Consider the following 18,852-nt stretch of genomic DNA (forward strand, 5'->3'; position numbering starts at 1 on the left):
ACAAAAATGGCAAGACACATCAGCTCTATGTTCACAAACAGAAAAGTGAAGCATATCAAGAAAAGAACACTGTCCCTACTGTGAAACATGGAGGAGGCTCTGTTATGTTCTGGGGCTGCTTTGCTACATCTGGAAAAGGGTGTCTAGAATCTGTGCAGGGTACAATGAAATCTCAAGACTATAAAGGAAGGATGAATGCTCATCGTCACACAATAAGAGAAAAAAGAATGGATCTACCTGTGGCAAAACATTTTTGTATCCCTCATCACAGCAACATGGATATGAAATTACTGGTATTGAAAGGTAACTTCACATCTCAGAGAGAGAGACGTGTTTGGGAGTATAAATTTGTGACGACCTTTAACACTCTCAGTGCTGGAATCAATGTGTCGCATGGATTTATGTCTTTTTACATCAATTAAAGAATTTGCTTTCAAGACCTGGTGGGGGCATCACAACACATTAGGAGACCCCATCAGAGGACTATAAAACATCCGGACTCCTTATCTCTGTACTGGTCCAATATTTATGTTTCTCCCTCTCCCATATTGATAGTTCTGCTTCTCGTCACTTGTCTTATCTATTGCATTTTTTCTGTGTTGTATTATGACTCTTCAGATTTTGTATTAGTCTAGCCTGAAGAAGAGACCTGAGTAGTCTCGAAAGCTTGCAATGTGTTACCATCTTTTCAGTTAGCCATTAAAAGGTATCAACCACTGAGGACTCTCAATTCTGAATATTTTTCAAGACTATCAAGGGATTCTAGAGAAAAATGTGCTGCCCAGTGTCATAAAACTTGGTCTCAGTTGCATGTCATGGGTCTTGCAACAGGATAATGACCCAAAACACACATCTAAAAACACCCAAGAATGGCTAAGAGGAAAATATTGGCCTATTCTGAAGTGGCCTTCTATGAGCCCTGACCTAAATCCTATTGAGCATTTTTGGAAAGGGCTAAAACATGCTGTCTGATAAAGGCAACCTTCAAACATGAGACAACTGGAGCAGTTTTCTCTTGAGGAGTGGGCCAAAATACCTGTTGAGAGGTGCAGAAGTCTCATTGACAGTTACAGGAATCATTTGATTGCAGTGATTGCCTCAAAAGGTTTTGCAACAAAATGTTAAGTTAAGGGTACCATCATTTCTATTCAGGCCTATTTCATGAGTTTTATTTATTTTTTTTTAAATTCTGTGGAAGCATTGTTGAAAAGCAATGTCCGACTTTCATTTGTTCATTATCATAGATTTTTTATTTATTACTACTTTTGTCAAATTCAAATTACTTCTGTGACCATTGTGGATTTTTCTGTCATTAAATGAGGGGTACCAACAATTTTGACCACGTGTGTAAAACGTTTTTGTTTAAAAATTAGGCAGGGAAATGCTTTACCTCACAAAAAGAATCAGCTGTGATCGCTGCTGTCCTTTCTGTATTTTGCTTCTTCCCCTGCCCAGGAGCTGTGGTATGATCAGACCATGTCCCTCTACGGTCAGACACGGCCATTACCCAGTACACAGCAGGGCACAGTTATAAGATTATCTCTGCACAGGAACATTTTTTAAACACATCCAGTTGTGGAACTTAGTATTATTCCAAGGTCTATTGATTAAAATTAATTTGGTTTGTGAGAAATCCCTTTAATAGCAACTGCCTCAGCATCTTGTTACCATTGTTATCAGTCATCATCAGACTGTGGACCATACAGGAACCACTACGCTGATGAGACGCAGGCAGTATCACAAATAAACATTTACATTCTATTCTGCTGGCCTGCCGACCCATGATATGGCCCTCTGCCCTTCTTCCAGCCTGGCCCTGGTTAAGTCTTATAACTGACTGGAGAGGGAAAGGTACTGAATGCGGATGCTTGTATGCATAAAGTTCCACTTCATCTAACTGAAGCTTTATGCAGCAGCTATTACCATACTATGGAAGGGATATCGAAGTCTGTTTTGCTTTTCGCTGCATCCCTTTTATTGTCTCAAAATATAGCTTAACTCTTAGCATAATCATTGATAAATTTAGTGCATCTGTAAAAAAATAAATAAATCCGTCTGTCCGATAGATAAATAGTTTCTTTAGTTTTTACGCCACCCCTTACTGGCGGGACATAGCAATTTTTTTTTTTTGTGGCTCACATATCACATTCTCAGGAATTCCCTTATGTGTTTTGTTGCAGTCAGCACAACAAAGCAACTGATGTCAAAGACGAAAAAAAACTATTTAAAGGATGGGATTATAAAGGTCATAGGCTCGGTGTGGTGTCTGACTAAGGTCTAGTGGATGTGTACGTGAGAGACAGGCTGTGCTCCGATCAGTAAACCACACAGACATCTGGTTTATGGCTTCCTCTGATCTTGGCACTGAGATCAACTCAGTATTTTAGTTGATAATTACCTCATGAAACTGCTGAAACTGAAAGTCTTTTCTGGTGAACTTCTTATATGCGAATATGGCAAGTGCCACTAATCCAACGACGAGGACTATGCCAAAAAATATTCCTGCTCCATGCCCAGCATGTAGAACCTAGTACAGCCAAAGAGAACATGATGAGAAGATGGAAAAGTAAGATGAAGTTTAACTACGTCTTATTACATGAGTGTAAGGCAGGGCCGGACATACTGGTGGTGGCATCACACGAGGTAAGGAGGCCACTTCCACCTCCAAAGCAGGTGGAATTGTGCATTATGAGGAGCTATTGGCCTGCAAAGGGCCCTCTTCTGTCTATGTCCACCACTGGTGTAAGGCTCCAGGTACATAGCAAAGCCGCAAGTGTGGACCTTGTCTGATGGCTCACAAAATCCCTCCAGCACCTATTGTACCGTGAAGCCTCAGTCATATAACACGTAAATAAAACATGACAATATTTTCCAGAAAAGTGAAGCTACATTCATGGAAGTACTTACAACGTACAAGAAGGTTGTACTAAGTGCAGCCATTTGTTTAGCTAAGGCTAGTTTCACACTAGCGTTTGGAGGCGCAGAGTACGCTCGTCGTGAAGCTCCGCCCCCTGCCGTGCCTCCTCCGGTCAGCTCCGCCTATGGGCGCATGGCGCTGCATGCGACCCGCGTACCCTATCTTTAGCATTGGGCATGCAGGCCATGCGCAGGTATGCTTTTGCCGGCGCATTCGTCCTTTTGACGGTGCGCCGGCCGCACCAAAATGCAACACGATGCGTTTGGCGCAGGTCAGCGCACCGTCAAAAGAGCGCATGTGCCGGCAAAAGCATACCTGCGCACGGCCTGTATACCCAATGCTAAAGATAGGGTACACAGGTCGCATGCAGCGTCATGCGCTCATAGGCGGAGCTTACCGGAGAAGGCGCGACAGGGGGCGGAGCTTCACGGCGAGCGTATGCTGCGCCTCCAAACGCTAGTGTGAAACTAGCCTAAGAATAAAACGGTTTCATGTATTGTTGCTGCGAGAGGGACTTTCTTCCTATAAAAAAAAATTTGTATTTTCTTTTCATGTAACATTCACATATTTCTGGCTAAAATAGGATTGGATCCTATCATAGTCCAGTAGGATAACCTTTCCCAGTACAATATTTTCCTATGTTTTTTCCTGATGTAATGCAGTTAGGATATGCAGTGACAATACAGTTGTGTGAATGTATGGACTATACAGCATCTGCTGTTCCCCCTAGTGGCCGCTCTGTGCATATAAACTTGGACATCCAGTTATACTTACTAATAGCTCAGGAGGAGCTTTTAGAGGCCCAGATATCATGTGTATCACTCCATTTGAAGCAATGTAGTCGCCCTGTACTATACGTTTTCCGTCAACATATCTGATTTTATTCTGAAAAGAATAAACAATAAAATAAATTAACTAATATAGAATATCTCTAAATCATACTCTTATATCCAGCTACAAAATACAAGTATACAAATGTACACTATACACATATACCAAATAATACCACAAACTCCATTTCTAAATCACTAAGTAGTACTGTGTGATGGAAGTTTTTCTTATTTAGGTGTTTACTCCAGAGACTTCTGGCATAAGCACATTATTGGATCAATCCCATTGTGTTGTTTTTTAGTATTTACTTTATTGTAGCTATTGCAAGGAATAAAAGTTACCTAAATAGTAATCCTCGGACTCTGCTGCACATAGTGATACCAAGTACCTGTATCTTATCAGCATCTGATGTACTACCAAAGAACAGAGCCCCCCATTTTACTTCCATAGAAGTCTCCAGTGGGATTCCTCCAATGGAGGCACCAGTGAGTTGGAGGTGGATGGGGCCAATGCCAAATAGCCTTGCCCCTGCACATATCCTCCCTCTTCTGTAAGCCTAGTCCCAACTTCCCTGGCATATGTTGTAGCCAGAAATGTAAAATAAACTCATAATAGTCACAGAAAATAAATGTAACCTTATTCTTATTATATTGATGTCTCACGTTGTTTTCTGTGTCTGATGAGGTTTCTTCAAAAGAAACAAGTAGCTTGTTGCCAATCCGGGTCTGGAGCAATGTTCCATTGGTGAGGTCATTGATGAATACCATGCTGACATTGGCAGTGTGATATTCAATGTCACGTTCGGAGAGCGTCTTTGAAAATAAAGCAGGAAAGTTACAATAATTGTGACTTATTATTTATTGTCATTGTAATCTACCACCAATACAAGAATCTAAGAGCTTTTAAAAAGAATTTCACCCCAATCACAAAGTTTGTCACAGATATCAGTAAGCTGGAAATTAATGCAGTTTCCACAGTATGATGATTAATATATAAGTTTGAATTATGGTAGCTTCTTGGTAAATTATCACTTACTTTACGGATTCACAATTCCAAAAATGACCGTAGCTAACAGTAAGAAAATGTTACCTCTAGCTCCTATGAAGCATAATTAGAAAGAGGCAACCGATTTCACTGTATATCACTTTTACTAAAATATCCATGACAAATGGAAAAATTGCAAATATCTATATAAGAAAAACAAACATACGGAAATGTAAGTGACTTATCTATCATCTGATTTATTAATGTATTGTTGTTATTTTATAGCTTTGATAATAGTTAATCTCATAGATTGGCTAAGCTTTACTTTTTTCCCAATAAATCAATAGTACAAGAAAAGATAATAATTCTTTCTGCCCTCATCCGACTCCTTCTTTGTCTCTTGCACTGATAACTCACTTTACTGATAAAATCTGAATGTAGTCTGCACAGTGAGGAACACAGCGAAATACTTCCGGGACATACTGGTACCGGTGCATGCGCAGTAATGATTTTCGACTTTGCCCGTAGTTGGGCAAAGCATATTGCGCGTGCGCAAAGCAAGATTGCTTTGCACACGCACGAATGATGGAGAACAATACCGGAGAAGAGCGCGGATGGGGGCCACGGATGGGGTGGAGATAAAAGAGGAAACACCGCCCATCAGACTGGACTCAGGCCATTTACATAGTCCTGCAACTTCCGGTGACAGATTCCTTTTAATTAAACCGATCTCTCACATGATACTTTTTTCGGGAGCGCCGACCTCAGACTGGATTTTTTTCCTTTTATCTTATACCTGCGGACGACTGAGGATCGCCCTGTTGACCAGGAGTCGTGCAGCATACCGAGTAATTAGGACCTTGGTTTGGAACATTCCCCCAGGGCCAATACGCTGTTCCTTCAACCTCAATTTGGTGAGTGCATCAGCTTTGTATTTTCATTTGTGCCATTTTTAATATTGCACTTAGATCCTGCGCGGTGCTGTCCCTTTTATATTCCCTATCCTCAAGGTACTATATGAAAAAAAAGTGCAATAACATGATTGTTTTTTTTTTTACCATCTTCACTAAATGCTAAAACTGACCTGCCATTATGATTCTCCAGGTCATTACGAGTTCATAGACACCAAATATGTCTATTTTCTTTTTTATCTAAGTGGTGAAAAAAAATCCAAACTTTGTTAAAAAAAAATAAATTGCGCCATTTTCCAAGACCCGTAGCATGTCCATTTTTCATGATCTTGGATTGGGTGAGGGCTTATTTTTTGCGTGCCGAGCTGATGTTTTTAATAATACCATTTTGGTGCAAATACAATCTTTTGATCGCCCGTTATTACATTTTAATGCAATGTCATGGCGACCAAAAAACTTAATTCTGGCGTTTTTACATTTTTTCTCGCTGCGCCATTTAGTGATCAGGTTAATTGTTTTTAATTGATAGATCGGGCAATTCTGAAGGCGGCGATACCAAATATCTGTATGTGTGATTTTATTTTTTAATTTGTGAGGGGGTGAAAGTTGAATGATTTGAACTTTTATATTTTATTTTTTTTATATTTCTAACATTTTCTTTTTACTTTTGGGATGCTTCAATAGTCTCCTTGGGAGACTAGAAGCTGCCACAACCCGATCGGCTCTGCTACATAGAGGCGATGATCAGATCGCCTCTATGTAGCAGATTTACTCACTTGCTATGAGCGCCGAGCACTGGTGGCGCTCACAGCAAATAGGCACTGACAACCATAGAGGTCTTCAGGAGACCTCCATTTGTCATGTCAACACATGTGACCCACAATTACGTGACGGGGGTCACCGGTGTGTGTATTTCTGGCCCAATTGCCATAAGCGCTTGTTAAATGCAGCTGTCAGCGGCTATTGCGGGCACATGTCAGCTGTTCAAAACAGCTGACATGTCCCGGGAAAGATGTGGGCTCAGCACCAGAAAACACATCAAAGGGAGGGAGTCCGACATCGGTATAAATGTACACCCGATGTCGGAAAGGGGTTAAAGGGAATCTGTCACCAGGTTTTTGCTACCTCATCTGAGAACAGCCTGATGTAGGCAAAGAGACCCTGAATTCAGCGATGTATCTCTTACTTTACTGGGTGCAGTAGTTCTGACACAATCAGAGTTCTTAGATGTAAAATGTAGCAGAGCTGAAAAGCTAACCTAAGCTCTGTATTTACATTGTCTATATAGACAGTAATCTGCTTATCACAGGAGGGGGCAGAGTCGGACTAGCATGTATGCCCTGCTGTAGTCCAAGCAATGATTATCACCAGGTGATAAAAACTTCAGTGTAAGTTAAGGTCCCATTACATTTAGCGATGCACCAGCGATCCCGACAACGATATGACCCGGTCAGGATCACTGGTGCATCGCTAAATGGTCGCTAGTGAGCTGCCAAACAGGCAGATCTCACCAGCGATGCAGCAGCGGTCGGCGGTCACTTACCTGTCACACCCAGCGAGGGTGACGTCTTCCGCCCGCGTCCATGGAGTCGCTCGTCGGCGCAAGCAGGAAGCCGACGATGAGAAACGGCCCAGGACATTCTCGCACGATCAGCGATATCCAGCGGGGGGCGGGTCAGAGGAAAGTGTCACATGTAGCGAGATCGCTAGCGATGTTGCGTCACAAAATCGGTGACGCTTTAGCGATATTGCTAGCGATCTCGCTATGTGTGAAGGGGGCTTAAACCACATACAGCGTCACTTGTGACACATTGTTAAAATCTGCGTTTAACCCCTACCTCATGCTGTCCTCAGATTACATTTCAAAACCCTGCTAACAGGTTCCCTTTAAGTTTTGTTTTACATTTATTGTTGGCCTCATTAAATATTCAGTAGGATGCCTTTGTCATGTATTTAAAAACTTTAGCCAAGTCAGCTTGGATTCCTGTGTCCCCCTCCCCCAGTCATCCAGGGTACATGCCTTGCCAAGGAACCCCTACATCTGTCCTTGCTTGTAATTGGTCATAACAAATTATGTCACTTACCACATTCTCATTAATGCCATCATTACTAGGTGCAAAAAGTGTAGCTTGTATGGACAAGTCAGTGAGATAAGTAATAAATTCTTTGCCTCTTGCTGAAGTATTGGAATATTTGAAAATTTTCTGTGGATAGAGGATAAGACCATGGTGAATAATCGGTGAATACCTGTGAGCACAGCGTATCTGTAATCACATACCATTACTAGAAAATGTCTTCAAGAATGACTGTAGATAGATAGACATGGACGGTTATAGACAAGTGGGGCCCCAAATGCTAACATAGCACCATCACACACAAACATTTAGGTTGCATTTACTTGCACTGAGTTCGGACCGATAAATGAGCGCAATCGATCGATTGAAGAGGTTCAACTCTTGTTTCTCGGTCTCTTTACACGGGCTGATGAAGAATGATGGCACAGAACAATAATTAGTAGATCAATCTGTCCCAGTACACATCATATTATGGGCAGGACATCTACAGCTAAGGGTACCGTTACACATAGCGACGCACCAGCGATCCCGACAACGATACGACCTGGTAAGGATCGCTGGTGCGTCGCTAAATGGTCGCTAGTAAGCTGTCAAACAGTCAGACTTACCCAACGACGCAGCAATGATCCAGCGATCCGTATAACAACCTCGGCGGTCGTTGGGACCTTGTCACACAGCAGCGATTCTGACGACTCCCGCCTGCGTCCATGATTTCTGAGTCGCTAACAACGTTGCTCATCGGTGTCAAACACAGCGATGTGCTCTGGCGAGCGGGACACCAGCGATCACAAAATGGCCCAGGACATTCGAGCACGATCAGCGACATCGCAGCGGAGGCCTGGTTGCTGCCAAGTGTCACACGTAACGAGATCGCTGGCGAGGTCGCTGTTGAGTCACAAAATCGGTGACGCTTCAGCGATCTCGCTAGCGATCTCGCTTAATGTGAAGTACCCCTTACACCAGGCGATGCCGCTGAGAACAATGATCTTTGTTCTGCCATAAACAATCCAATCACCTGATGAATGTGCAGCATTTTGCTCGTTCGTTGGGTGATTGCTGATAATTTTACACCTCGTCTGCATGCCGGTATTTATAAATATGGGTGATACACTCACAGTATGTGACACCCACATATGTCTATAAAAGCAAGGCCTAAAGTGTTGACGCCTTTGAAATAGTTCCAGAAAATGAAGCATTTCTCTCAGAAAATGATTTCAATTACATATTTTGTTATACACATGTTTATTTCCTTTGTGTGTATTGTAACAACACAAAAAAACAGAGAAAAGACGGCAAATTGCACATCATTTCACACAAAACCCCCAAAAGTGACTGGACAAAATTGTTGGCACCCTCAACTTAATACATGATTGCATAACCTTTGGAATAAGTAACTGTAATCAATTGCTTTCTATAACCATCAACAAGCTTCTTACACCTCTCACCAGGAACTTTGGACCACTCTTCTTTTGCAAACTGCTCCATGTCTCTAATATTTGAAGGCACCTTCTCCCAACAGCAATTTTAAGATCTCTCCACAGGTGTTCAATGGGATTTAGGTCAGGACTCATTGCTGGCCAATTCAGAACTCTACTGTGCTTTTTTTCCATCCATTTCTGGGTGCTTTTTGAAGTACAGTATGTTTGGGGTCATTGTCCTGCTGGAAGACCTATGACCTAGGACGCAAATTCATCTTTCTGACATTAGGCACTGCACTGCGACCCAAAATCCTTTGCTAATCTTCAGATTTCATGATGCCTTGCACACAGTCAAGGCACCCAGTGCCAGAGGCAGCACAACAACCCCAAAACATCTTTGAACCTCTACCATATTTGACTGTAGGTACTGTGTTCTTTCCTTTGTAGGCCTCATACCTTTTTCGGTAAACAGTAAAATGATGTGCTTTATCAAAAAGGTCTACCTTGGTCGCATTTGTCCACAAGACGCTTTCCCAGAAGGATTTTGGCTTACTCACATAAATTTTGGCAAACTATAATTTAGCTTTTCTTGTGTGTCAGCAGTGGGGTCCTCCTGGGTCTCCTGCCATAGCATTTTATTTCATTTTATTCAAATGATGACAGATAGTTTGCAATGACACTGATGCACCCTGAGCCTGCAGGACAGCTTGAATTTCATTGGAACTTGATTGGGGCTGCTTATCCACCATCTGGACTATCTTTTGTTGCAACCTCTCATCAATTTTTTTCTGCCATCCACATCCAGGAACATCAAGATCTCTGGAGATGGGCTTGTAACCATGAGAGTGTTGATATTGCTCAACAATTTTGGTTCTCAAGTCTTCACACAGGTCTCTTCTCCTGTTTTCTATTTTCCATCCTTAGTGTGGCACACGCAGACACATAATGCAAAGATTGAGTCAACGTCTCCCTTTTTTAATCTGTTTTCAGGTGCGATTTTCATATTGCCCCACCTGTTACTTGCCACAAGTTATTTTGTTATTTTGAACAAGCATCACATGCTTGAACCAAAGTTTTTTAACAACAATTTTAGAAATGTGCCAACAACTTTGTCGGGACCATTTTTGAGGTTTTGTGTGAAATTATGTCCAATTTGCCTTTTTTTCTGTTTTTTTTTTTTTTTTTTACTGTTGCTCCAATACACACCAAACAAATAAACACGTGTATAACAAAACATGTGTAATTACAATCAGTTTCTGGGAGAAGTACTTCACTTTCTGGAAGAATTTCAAGGGTGCCATCACTTTTGACCATGACTATATATATGTATGGCACAAATACATGTATACAGAGCACATACATACAGATGTTTTCACATATACGGTATCCAACAAGAGTCCATACATTCTAGGCTCAACCACACAGACACTCATACATACACACACACATCCATTTACATCATTGGGCTGTCTGTGTCGTACAGGACAGGTCCTCCAGAGAGAAACGCTCTTTATAACCACTTATACTGTGACCGAGAGATTGGGATTCTGAACACAGGACTCCTTATATTAATTAAGAATGACCTAAAAGTATTTAATAAAGTAGGTTTTACAACTACTTAAGTTTAAATTTTTTTAACAAAGAGCTCCTATATACTTCATTCTAAAGTCTATTTTACATGAAAAAGGTTTACATTTCATTTATCCTGGTGTTCCAAAATCCCTATGACAAAACTTCCTGACTTGTGTTGTTATGGAGTCACTAGGGAGGTCACTAGTGGAAATGCTGAAGTTAGGCTGGTTTCACATTTGCGTTTTTTAGCGCTGGAAAAAAACGCATACGTGCGCATGCGATTTTTCCCCTATATTTAACATGGGTGCGCATACCTGCGCACTTGTAAGCGCATGTATGCGATTTTCATGCGCTGCGTTTTTTTGGGGTGTGCGTTGGTATTTTCCAGACGCTGCATGTTGCATTTTTTGGCCCTTGAAAAAATCGCATGCGCACGTATGCGCACGTTTTGCGCTAAAAATGGCCATTATAGCCTATGGATGCGCATACGTGCGCACTGGCATGCGCAGGTATGCGCTTTTTTAGCGCAGCGTTTTTTGGGTGGTGTCCACTTTTTATCCTAGTTAGAATCTTCTAAAGTCCAAAAAAAAAAGGCTATATAAAGGAGGTGCCTGCCAAAACTCTGCCACTACTACACTAGACAGATTGAAGAGCAGACATTCAACCAAGAACCCATTATATCAGCGAAGAATGTGAGTATATTACATTATATGCCTGTCCTTTTAAATTATGTATGTACTAATGATTTTTATTATTTTTACATGCAGTATGCCTTCAGAATCGGAGTATTCCCCATCGCGGCAGGAATTGGCGCAAGCAGACCGTGAGGTGATTATTTTCGTGCATCTGGTAAGTATATCTGCTGCTTCTCCAAATCTCTTACGTTTTTTTCAACTTTCAGACATCGTCATCATCATCTGCGGACGGGAATAGTGAGGGCGAACAGCAGGAGCAGCGAAGCCAATTCCCGGTGGTTATACGTAATGTAAGTATCAAATGATTTGTAATGTTTTTTTTTTTTTTTTATCTTCTATTTTTACTCTTTTTTTTGTTTCTTTTTTTGTAACTTTTTAGTAAATTTAAATTTGATTATTCTAATGAATGTGTTTTGTCTAGGTTCCACAACGGGATGAAGACGTCTACCTGGATAATGAGCAGCTCATCAGCCTGGTCCAGGAGCGTTCGCCGTTGTGGGACAGCCGTGACCGGCTGTACAAGGACAATGTGGTGACACGGCGGCTATGGAATGAGGTGGCCGCAGCGTTGATGGATGGCTGGGACAGCGCCACAGCATCCACCAAAAAGGCGTTTAGTGAGTATTTCCCTGCTCTGTATTGTGCCGCAGTGACTGTTGTCCTTGACGGCACTGTTGGGTTTCGTGCTAGGCGTATTCTAGCAGGAAACCCAACAGTGTCATCGTGGTCTACAGTGACTGCTTTGAGTATTGTATTGCTACATTGTGCCGCAGTGACTGTTGTCCTTGACGGCACTGTTGGGTTTCGTGCTAGGCGTATTCTAGCAGGAAACCCAACAGTGTCATCGTGGTCTACAGTGACTGCTTTGAGTATTGTATTGCTACATTGTGCCGCAGTGACTGTTGTCCTTGACGGCACTGTTGGGTTTCGTGCTAGGCGTATTCTAGCAGGAAACCCAACAGTGTCATCGTGGTCTACAGTGACTGCTTTGAGTATTGTATTGCTACATTGTGCCGCAGTGACTGTTGTCCTTGACGGCACTGTTGGGTTTCGTGCTAGGCGTATTCTAGCAGGAAACCCAACAGTGTCATCGGGGTCTACAGTGACTGCTTTGAGTATTGTATTGCTACATTGTGCCGCAGTGACTGTTGTCCTTGACGGCACTGTTGGGTTTCGTGCTAGGCGTATTCTAGCAGGAAACCCAACAGTGTCATCGGGGTCTACAGTGACTGCTTTGAGTATTGTATTGCTACATTGTGCCGCAGTGACTGTTGTCCTTGACGGCACTGTTGGGTTTCGTGCTAGGCGTATTCTAGCAGGAAACCCAACAGTGTCATCGTGGTCTACAGTGACTGCTTTGAGTATTGTATTGCTACATTGTGCCGCAGTGACTGTTGTCCTTGACGGCACTGTTGGGTTTCGTGCTAGGCGTATTCTAGCAGGAAACCCAACAGTGTCATCGTGGTCTACAGTGACTGCTTTGAGTATTGTATTGCTACATTGTGCCGCAGTGACTGTTGTCCTTGACGGCACTGTTGGGTTTCGTGCTAGGCGTATTCTAGCAGGAAACCCAACAGTGTCATCGGGGTCTACAGTGACTGCTTTGAGTATTGTATTGCTACATTGTGCCGCAGTGACTGTTGTCCTTGACGGCACTGTTGGGTTTCGTGCTAGGCGTATTCTAGCAGGAAACCCAACAGTGTCATCGTGGTCTACAGTGACTGCTTTGAGTATTGTATTGCTACATTGTGCCGCAGTGACTGTTGTCCTTGACGGCACTGTTGGGTTTCGTGCTAGGCGTATTCTAGCAGGAAACCCAACAGTGTCATCGTGGTCTACAGTGACTGCTTTGAGTATTGTATTGCTACATTGTGCCGCAGTGACTGTTGTCCTTGACGGCACTGTTGGGTTTCGTGCTAGGCGTATTCTAGCAGGAAACCCAACAGTGTCATCGGGGTCTACAGTGACTGCTTTGAGTATTGTATTGCTACATTGTGCCGCAGTGACTGTTGTCCTTGACGGCACTGTTGGGTTTCGTGCTAGGCGTATTCTAGCAGGAAACCCAACAGTGTCATCGGGGTGTACAGTGACTGCTTTGAGTATTGTATTGCTAAATTGTGAAGCAGTGACTGTTGTACTTGACGGCACTGTTTTTTTTTATCAACAGTGGACAAAGTCCGAACACGTTGGCGTTCGATCAAGGACCGCTTCAACAGTGATGTTCGTGCTGAGGGCCAGGTTCGCAGTGGATCTGCGTCAAGGACCAGAACTAGATACCGTCACTATCACGCGTTGCAGTTCCTAAGACCGGTCCTTGCCACAAGATCGTAAGTATTATACATTTTGGGTTTTTATTTTTATTAATCTGTGTTTTTCTAATCCACAGCTGATGCTTCTTGTAAAGGCATGGTAGTAATGATTTTCCTTTCTTCCACAGCACCTGGAGCAGCACCCTGCAACCTGGCCCTGGAGCGGTCCTTCCTCGGACGTCCTCTGACCCGTCCCAGCCATCCGACAGCCAGGAAGCACCTTGCAGGTCCCACACACACACAGCTGGTGACCAGGAAGCTGGGCCATCAGGTGTTCCCCTGTCCCAGGTCTCTGCCACTGGTTATGCGGGCACTACCCGCCAGCGGCAGAGGGCCTTGGACAGGAATGTCTTGCCCGAGTTTATGCATTTGAGCGAGACATTTAATTCCAGCCTCAAGTCACTGTCCGACAGAGTTGAAAGCGGTTTTGCACTGATGGAACGTGGTTTTAACCACTTTGAACACCGCTTCAATTCTGTAGAACAGCGCCTTGACCGTCTGGAGGCCGACCTCAACAGACCAGCACACCATTTTTTTAGTAAGATTGAAAAGGGCATGGCGGAACACCTTAGTCCTGATCAACAGCTGAATGTGCTGCAGGCCTGCAACAATGCTTTCTTGCAGGCTATGCAGCATAATCGGTACGGTCAGCAGTCAGTGGTGTCCTTTCCACCTGTGCCACCATTGACTCGCTTCACCTCACTACCGACTTGTGCTGCATACCACTGCACGGACACCTCTCTTCAAAGGCTGGACACCCACCGTTACACCACCACAAGTCTGAGTGCAGCTGGTCACTTCACCGACACCACCATGGCAAGCGCTGCTCCTGTCTGGAGCACCACCGCCAATCCCATGCATGCGTGGAGCTCAGCCACCACTAGGCAAACATGGAACAGCCCTGCCGCTACAACAACATGTAGTAGCCCTGCCACCACCACTCTGCAAACCTGGGCCATCACTGCCGCCACCAGTCCTCCTGCAAGGACGAGCACTGACCAAGAAGAGCAGCATCAGCCACCTCAGCAGCAGCAGCCAACTCAGCAGCCGCCACCTCAGCAGCAGCAGCCACCTCAGCAGCAGCCGCCACCTCAGCAGCAGCAGCAACCACCTCAGCAGCAGCCGCCACCTCAGCAGCAGCAGCAACCACCTCAGCAGCAGCAACCACCTCAGCAGCAGCTGCCACCTCAGCAGCAGCCGCCACCTCAGCAGCAGCCGCAACCTCTGCAGCAGCAGCCGCCACCTCAGCAGCAGCAGCCATACCAGCAGACGGGGGACCTACATTCCATATTTGCCCCTACTTCAAGGCGAAAACAATCAAGGCGGGCATTGGGCCAAAGTCGGTCCAGGCACACAAGCCTACGGCGACATGCCATTACAACTAATGTAACTGAACAGATTTCCTCTCCTACAAGTGTTCCAAGTTTAATTCCCTTAACTGGACTACCTTCCCCCACAAGTTTTGTTGCCCCTTCCCCTCAAACACCGTCTTCAACTGCAAGTGTTGCATATTCCCTGCACACCCCCAAATTGAAACCATCTGCCCCCAAACGCCGTAAAAAATAATTTTTAAATTTTTTTTTTGTGATAAAAAATAAATTTACATTTGTGGTTCACCATTAATAAGTTTCATTAATGTTGTTTGCGCCGCTCACACACACTGATGGGTAAATACATGTTAAAAACCAACCCAAGGGCTAGTATAGTCATATGTGAAATAACATGGACTAGTATAGTCATTCAAAGGCCTAGTGTAATAACTCTAGTTTTACCAAATAGAATCTGGTTTCATGAAAAACAAATTGTTGAAACTTGTCTAAAAAATAAAGTTTCTTTCTAGTTTCACCACTTTGTTTTTGGTGAAACAAGATGCTAGTTGTTTAAAATGCTAGTTGTTAAAAATCGAGTTATTACAGTAGGCCTTGGTATGACTATACTAGGCCGTGGTATTTCACATATACTACTAGCCCCAAGGCCTAGTATACTCATATTTGAAATACCACGGCCTAGTATAGTCATTCCAAGGCCTAGTGTAATAACTCTAGTTTTACAAAATAGAATCTGGTTTCATGAAAAACAAACTGTTGAAACTTGTCTAAAAAATAAGTTTCTTTCTAGTTTCACCAGTTTGTTTTTGGTGAAACAAGATGCTATTTAAAAATCGAGTTATTACAGTAGGCCTTGGTATGACTATACTAGGCCGTGGTATTTCACATATTACTATACTACTAGCCCCAAGGCCTAGTATACTCATATTTGAAATACCACGGCCTAGTATAGTCATTCAAAGGCCTAGTGTAATAACTTTTAATGGAGCAGATTACATTCATCCACTCAATGCTGACTTGTATTCCCCATGGACTTTCATTGGGGTTGGGTTTTGAGTGTTGTGTTTTGAGAAAATCACATACTTTGTTTTAAACTATTTGCACAATTTTATCTTGAAAAAAAATGGTTTCCTGATTCATGGCCTGCAGCTTTGCTCATTCCAATATATTTAACGCAGACTAGCAATGCTGCATTTTAACTCGTATGTGTATTTACCTGCCCAGGTGTGTGAACATAACAAAATTCAGTTATACATGGGAAGTTTTTTAATTAATCGGAGTTTAAAAAATATAGTGCACTCAGTAATGGTATCAAATAAGGATTTTTATTACCATAAACAACAACATTACACCATTTCATCTTGCCAGTGCACCCGTCCTACATCAGAAATAAAGTAGGCCGCAAATTTGTCCCTCATTTGGCCAACTTCAACGGATGACCTGAGAGTGTGCTGAGTGAATTCAGGCAATGGGTTAGGAGCATCATCGTCCAGTTCAAAGGTCGGGTGCTCTTTAGCCATCACAAAGTTATGTAGAACCACACAGGCCTTCACCACCTCATCGACTGTTTCAAGTTTAAGATTAATGGCCGTGCCCAGAATTCGCCATCTGGAAACAAGAATCCCAAAAGCACACTCGACAGTTCTTCTGGCCCTGGTCAGCCTGTAATTAAAAATTTTTTTGGTGTGGTCCAAGTCCCGGCTGGAGTAGGGTTTCAGTAAGTTTCCGCACATTTGAAAAGCCTCATCGCCAACCATTACAAAGGGCAGTGGCGGAGCTTCGGTGTGAGGAAGAGGCCGTGGCATAGGGAAATTAAATTGGTTGCCATACAACCTCCGGCCCATGTCTGAGTTTTTAAAAGCCTGCGAGTCATTACCACGGCCAAATGCTCCAATGTCCACTGCTACAAACATACATCCGGCATCCGCAATTGCAATGAGTACTATTGAAAAGTACTTTTTGTAATTATAGTACTCAGATCCCGTTCTTTGGGGTTTGATGATCCGTATGTGTTTCCCATCAACAGCTCCCAAACAGTTGGGAAAATTGCATACTGTCCATAATTTGTCAGCAATTTCCATCCACTTTTCAGCGGTGGGCAGGGGCATAAATTCTGGGCAAAGAACATTCCAGAGAGCCCGGCAGGTGTCAGCAACAATTCCAGACAAGGTAGAGATTCCAATACGGTACTGGAAGTGTAGTGAGGATAGGGTTTCTCCAGTCGCCAGGAATCTGTGAACAGACAAAGAAGTAAAATTAATATTTATGTATATTATTTTTAAAAACTATAAAAAAAATATTAGTACATTCACGAAAACTAATTACCCAAGGTTTTGAATACTAAATTTACAAAAAAAAACATCAGACCACACCCCTTTGTTTTTAAAACATACCGTAATGTCACCAGTAGCCGTTCCTCAGGAGGAATCGCACGACGGAGCTGTGTGTCCTGTCTCCGGATGGATTGTTGGACACGAGCAAGCAAATCCATGAAACTTTCGTGGGACATCCGGATATAATCAGTAAATTTCTCCGGGTTTGCACGTAGCTCGCTGTAGAGGGTGTGGTATGCCCCACGGCTCTCCCGGAGTTCAACAATCGGATGTATCCACATACGCCGCCGTCTTCGCTGCCTCTCTCTCTTCCTTTGTTCATGGCAAGCAACTGCATACGCCTGAGCCATCGCGATGTCCAAATCCAAGTTGAAGTGAAAACTCTTCCAGCGCAGATCCATGGTCACGAGAAGAATCAAGCAAATGTGAAGAATACTGTAGACAGGGTGTATATATATTAACATACCACACCCACAATGAAGTCCCATTGGTCTTGTGTGTTGTTGAATGGTTGTTTTTTCTTTTTTGTGGGGTTTTTCCAAAATCTGTAAAAAAACGCAAACGCACAAAAAACGCATACAAACGCGCAAAAACGCTGCGTTTTTTTCCTGCATGCGCATTAAAATGCTGGAAAAAAACGCAGCGTTTGTATGCATTTGTATGCGTTTTTTTAATGCGTTTTTTTGCGGGAAAAACGCGCTGCAAAAAAAAGCAAGTGTGAAACTAGCCTTAATGCCTGAAAAATGATGCCTGCGGGATGCGCTCATGCTGTTATTATATGGCTAGTACAAGGATTTTAATCCCTTCACCCTCAGGCGATTGTCAATTTTTTGATTTTTGCTTTTTCTTCCTCTTCTTCCATGAGACATAGCTTTATTTTTCCATCCACATAGCTTGCTTTTATGTGAGACAAGTTGTACCCTTGAATGCCACCTTTTATTCTATCACATAGTGTACTGGAAAATTAGAAAAAAATTACAAGTGTGTGGAAATTTCACAATTCCACAATTGTTTTGGGGTTTTTATTTACCATGTTCATTATATGGTAAAACTGACTGGGCAATACGAGTACAAAAAATATTTTGCTTTTGTCGCCATTTGCTGAGATCCGTAACGTTTTCATTTTTGGGGATCTGGGGCTGTGTGAGGGAGTAAACCTTGCACCCTGAGCTGATGTTTTTACTGATATCATTTTGGGATAGATGTCATGTTTTTATTTGCCTCAATGTATTTTTATTGCAATGTTGCGGTGACCAAAAAAATTGTAATTCTACCGCTTTTATTTTTTTTTACGTGTACCAATCTGATTAATTTATGTAATATTTTGGTAAATCTGACATTTCTGAACGCAGCAATGCCAAATATGTGTTTTTTTAAATTGTTTTATATTTAATGGAGCAAAATGGGGGTAATTTTAAACTTGTGTGGTTCTTTCCATATTTAAACTTTTTTTTTTTTTTTCTTCTTACTGTATTTAAT

The 18,852-nt window shown here is 42.8% G+C and overlaps 1 protein-coding gene across 1 annotated transcript in view; it reads right to left on the reverse strand.

Moving 5' to 3' along the window:
* Positions 1 to 18,852, reverse strand: part of STAB2 (stabilin 2) — a 335,756-nt gene that overhangs the window by 15,489 nt on the left and 301,415 nt on the right. The window contains exons 64-67 of the mRNA XM_073575159.1: positions 7,728 to 7,847; positions 4,411 to 4,560; positions 3,692 to 3,802; positions 2,399 to 2,527 (exon numbers count right to left, since the gene is read on the reverse strand). Of these exons, the coding sequence (XP_073431260.1) occupies positions 2,399 to 2,527; positions 3,692 to 3,802; positions 4,411 to 4,560; positions 7,728 to 7,847 (510 nt within the window). The remainder of the gene's footprint in view (positions 1 to 2,398; positions 2,528 to 3,691; positions 3,803 to 4,410; positions 4,561 to 7,727; positions 7,848 to 18,852) is intronic.

The sequence above is a fragment of the Dendrobates tinctorius genome, unplaced genomic scaffold, assembly GCF_039654945.1.
Source record: "Dendrobates tinctorius isolate UK_male_01 unplaced genomic scaffold, ASM3965494v1 ptg000043l, whole genome shotgun sequence".
NCBI lineage: Eukaryota > Metazoa > Chordata > Amphibia > Anura > Dendrobatidae > Dendrobates > Dendrobates tinctorius.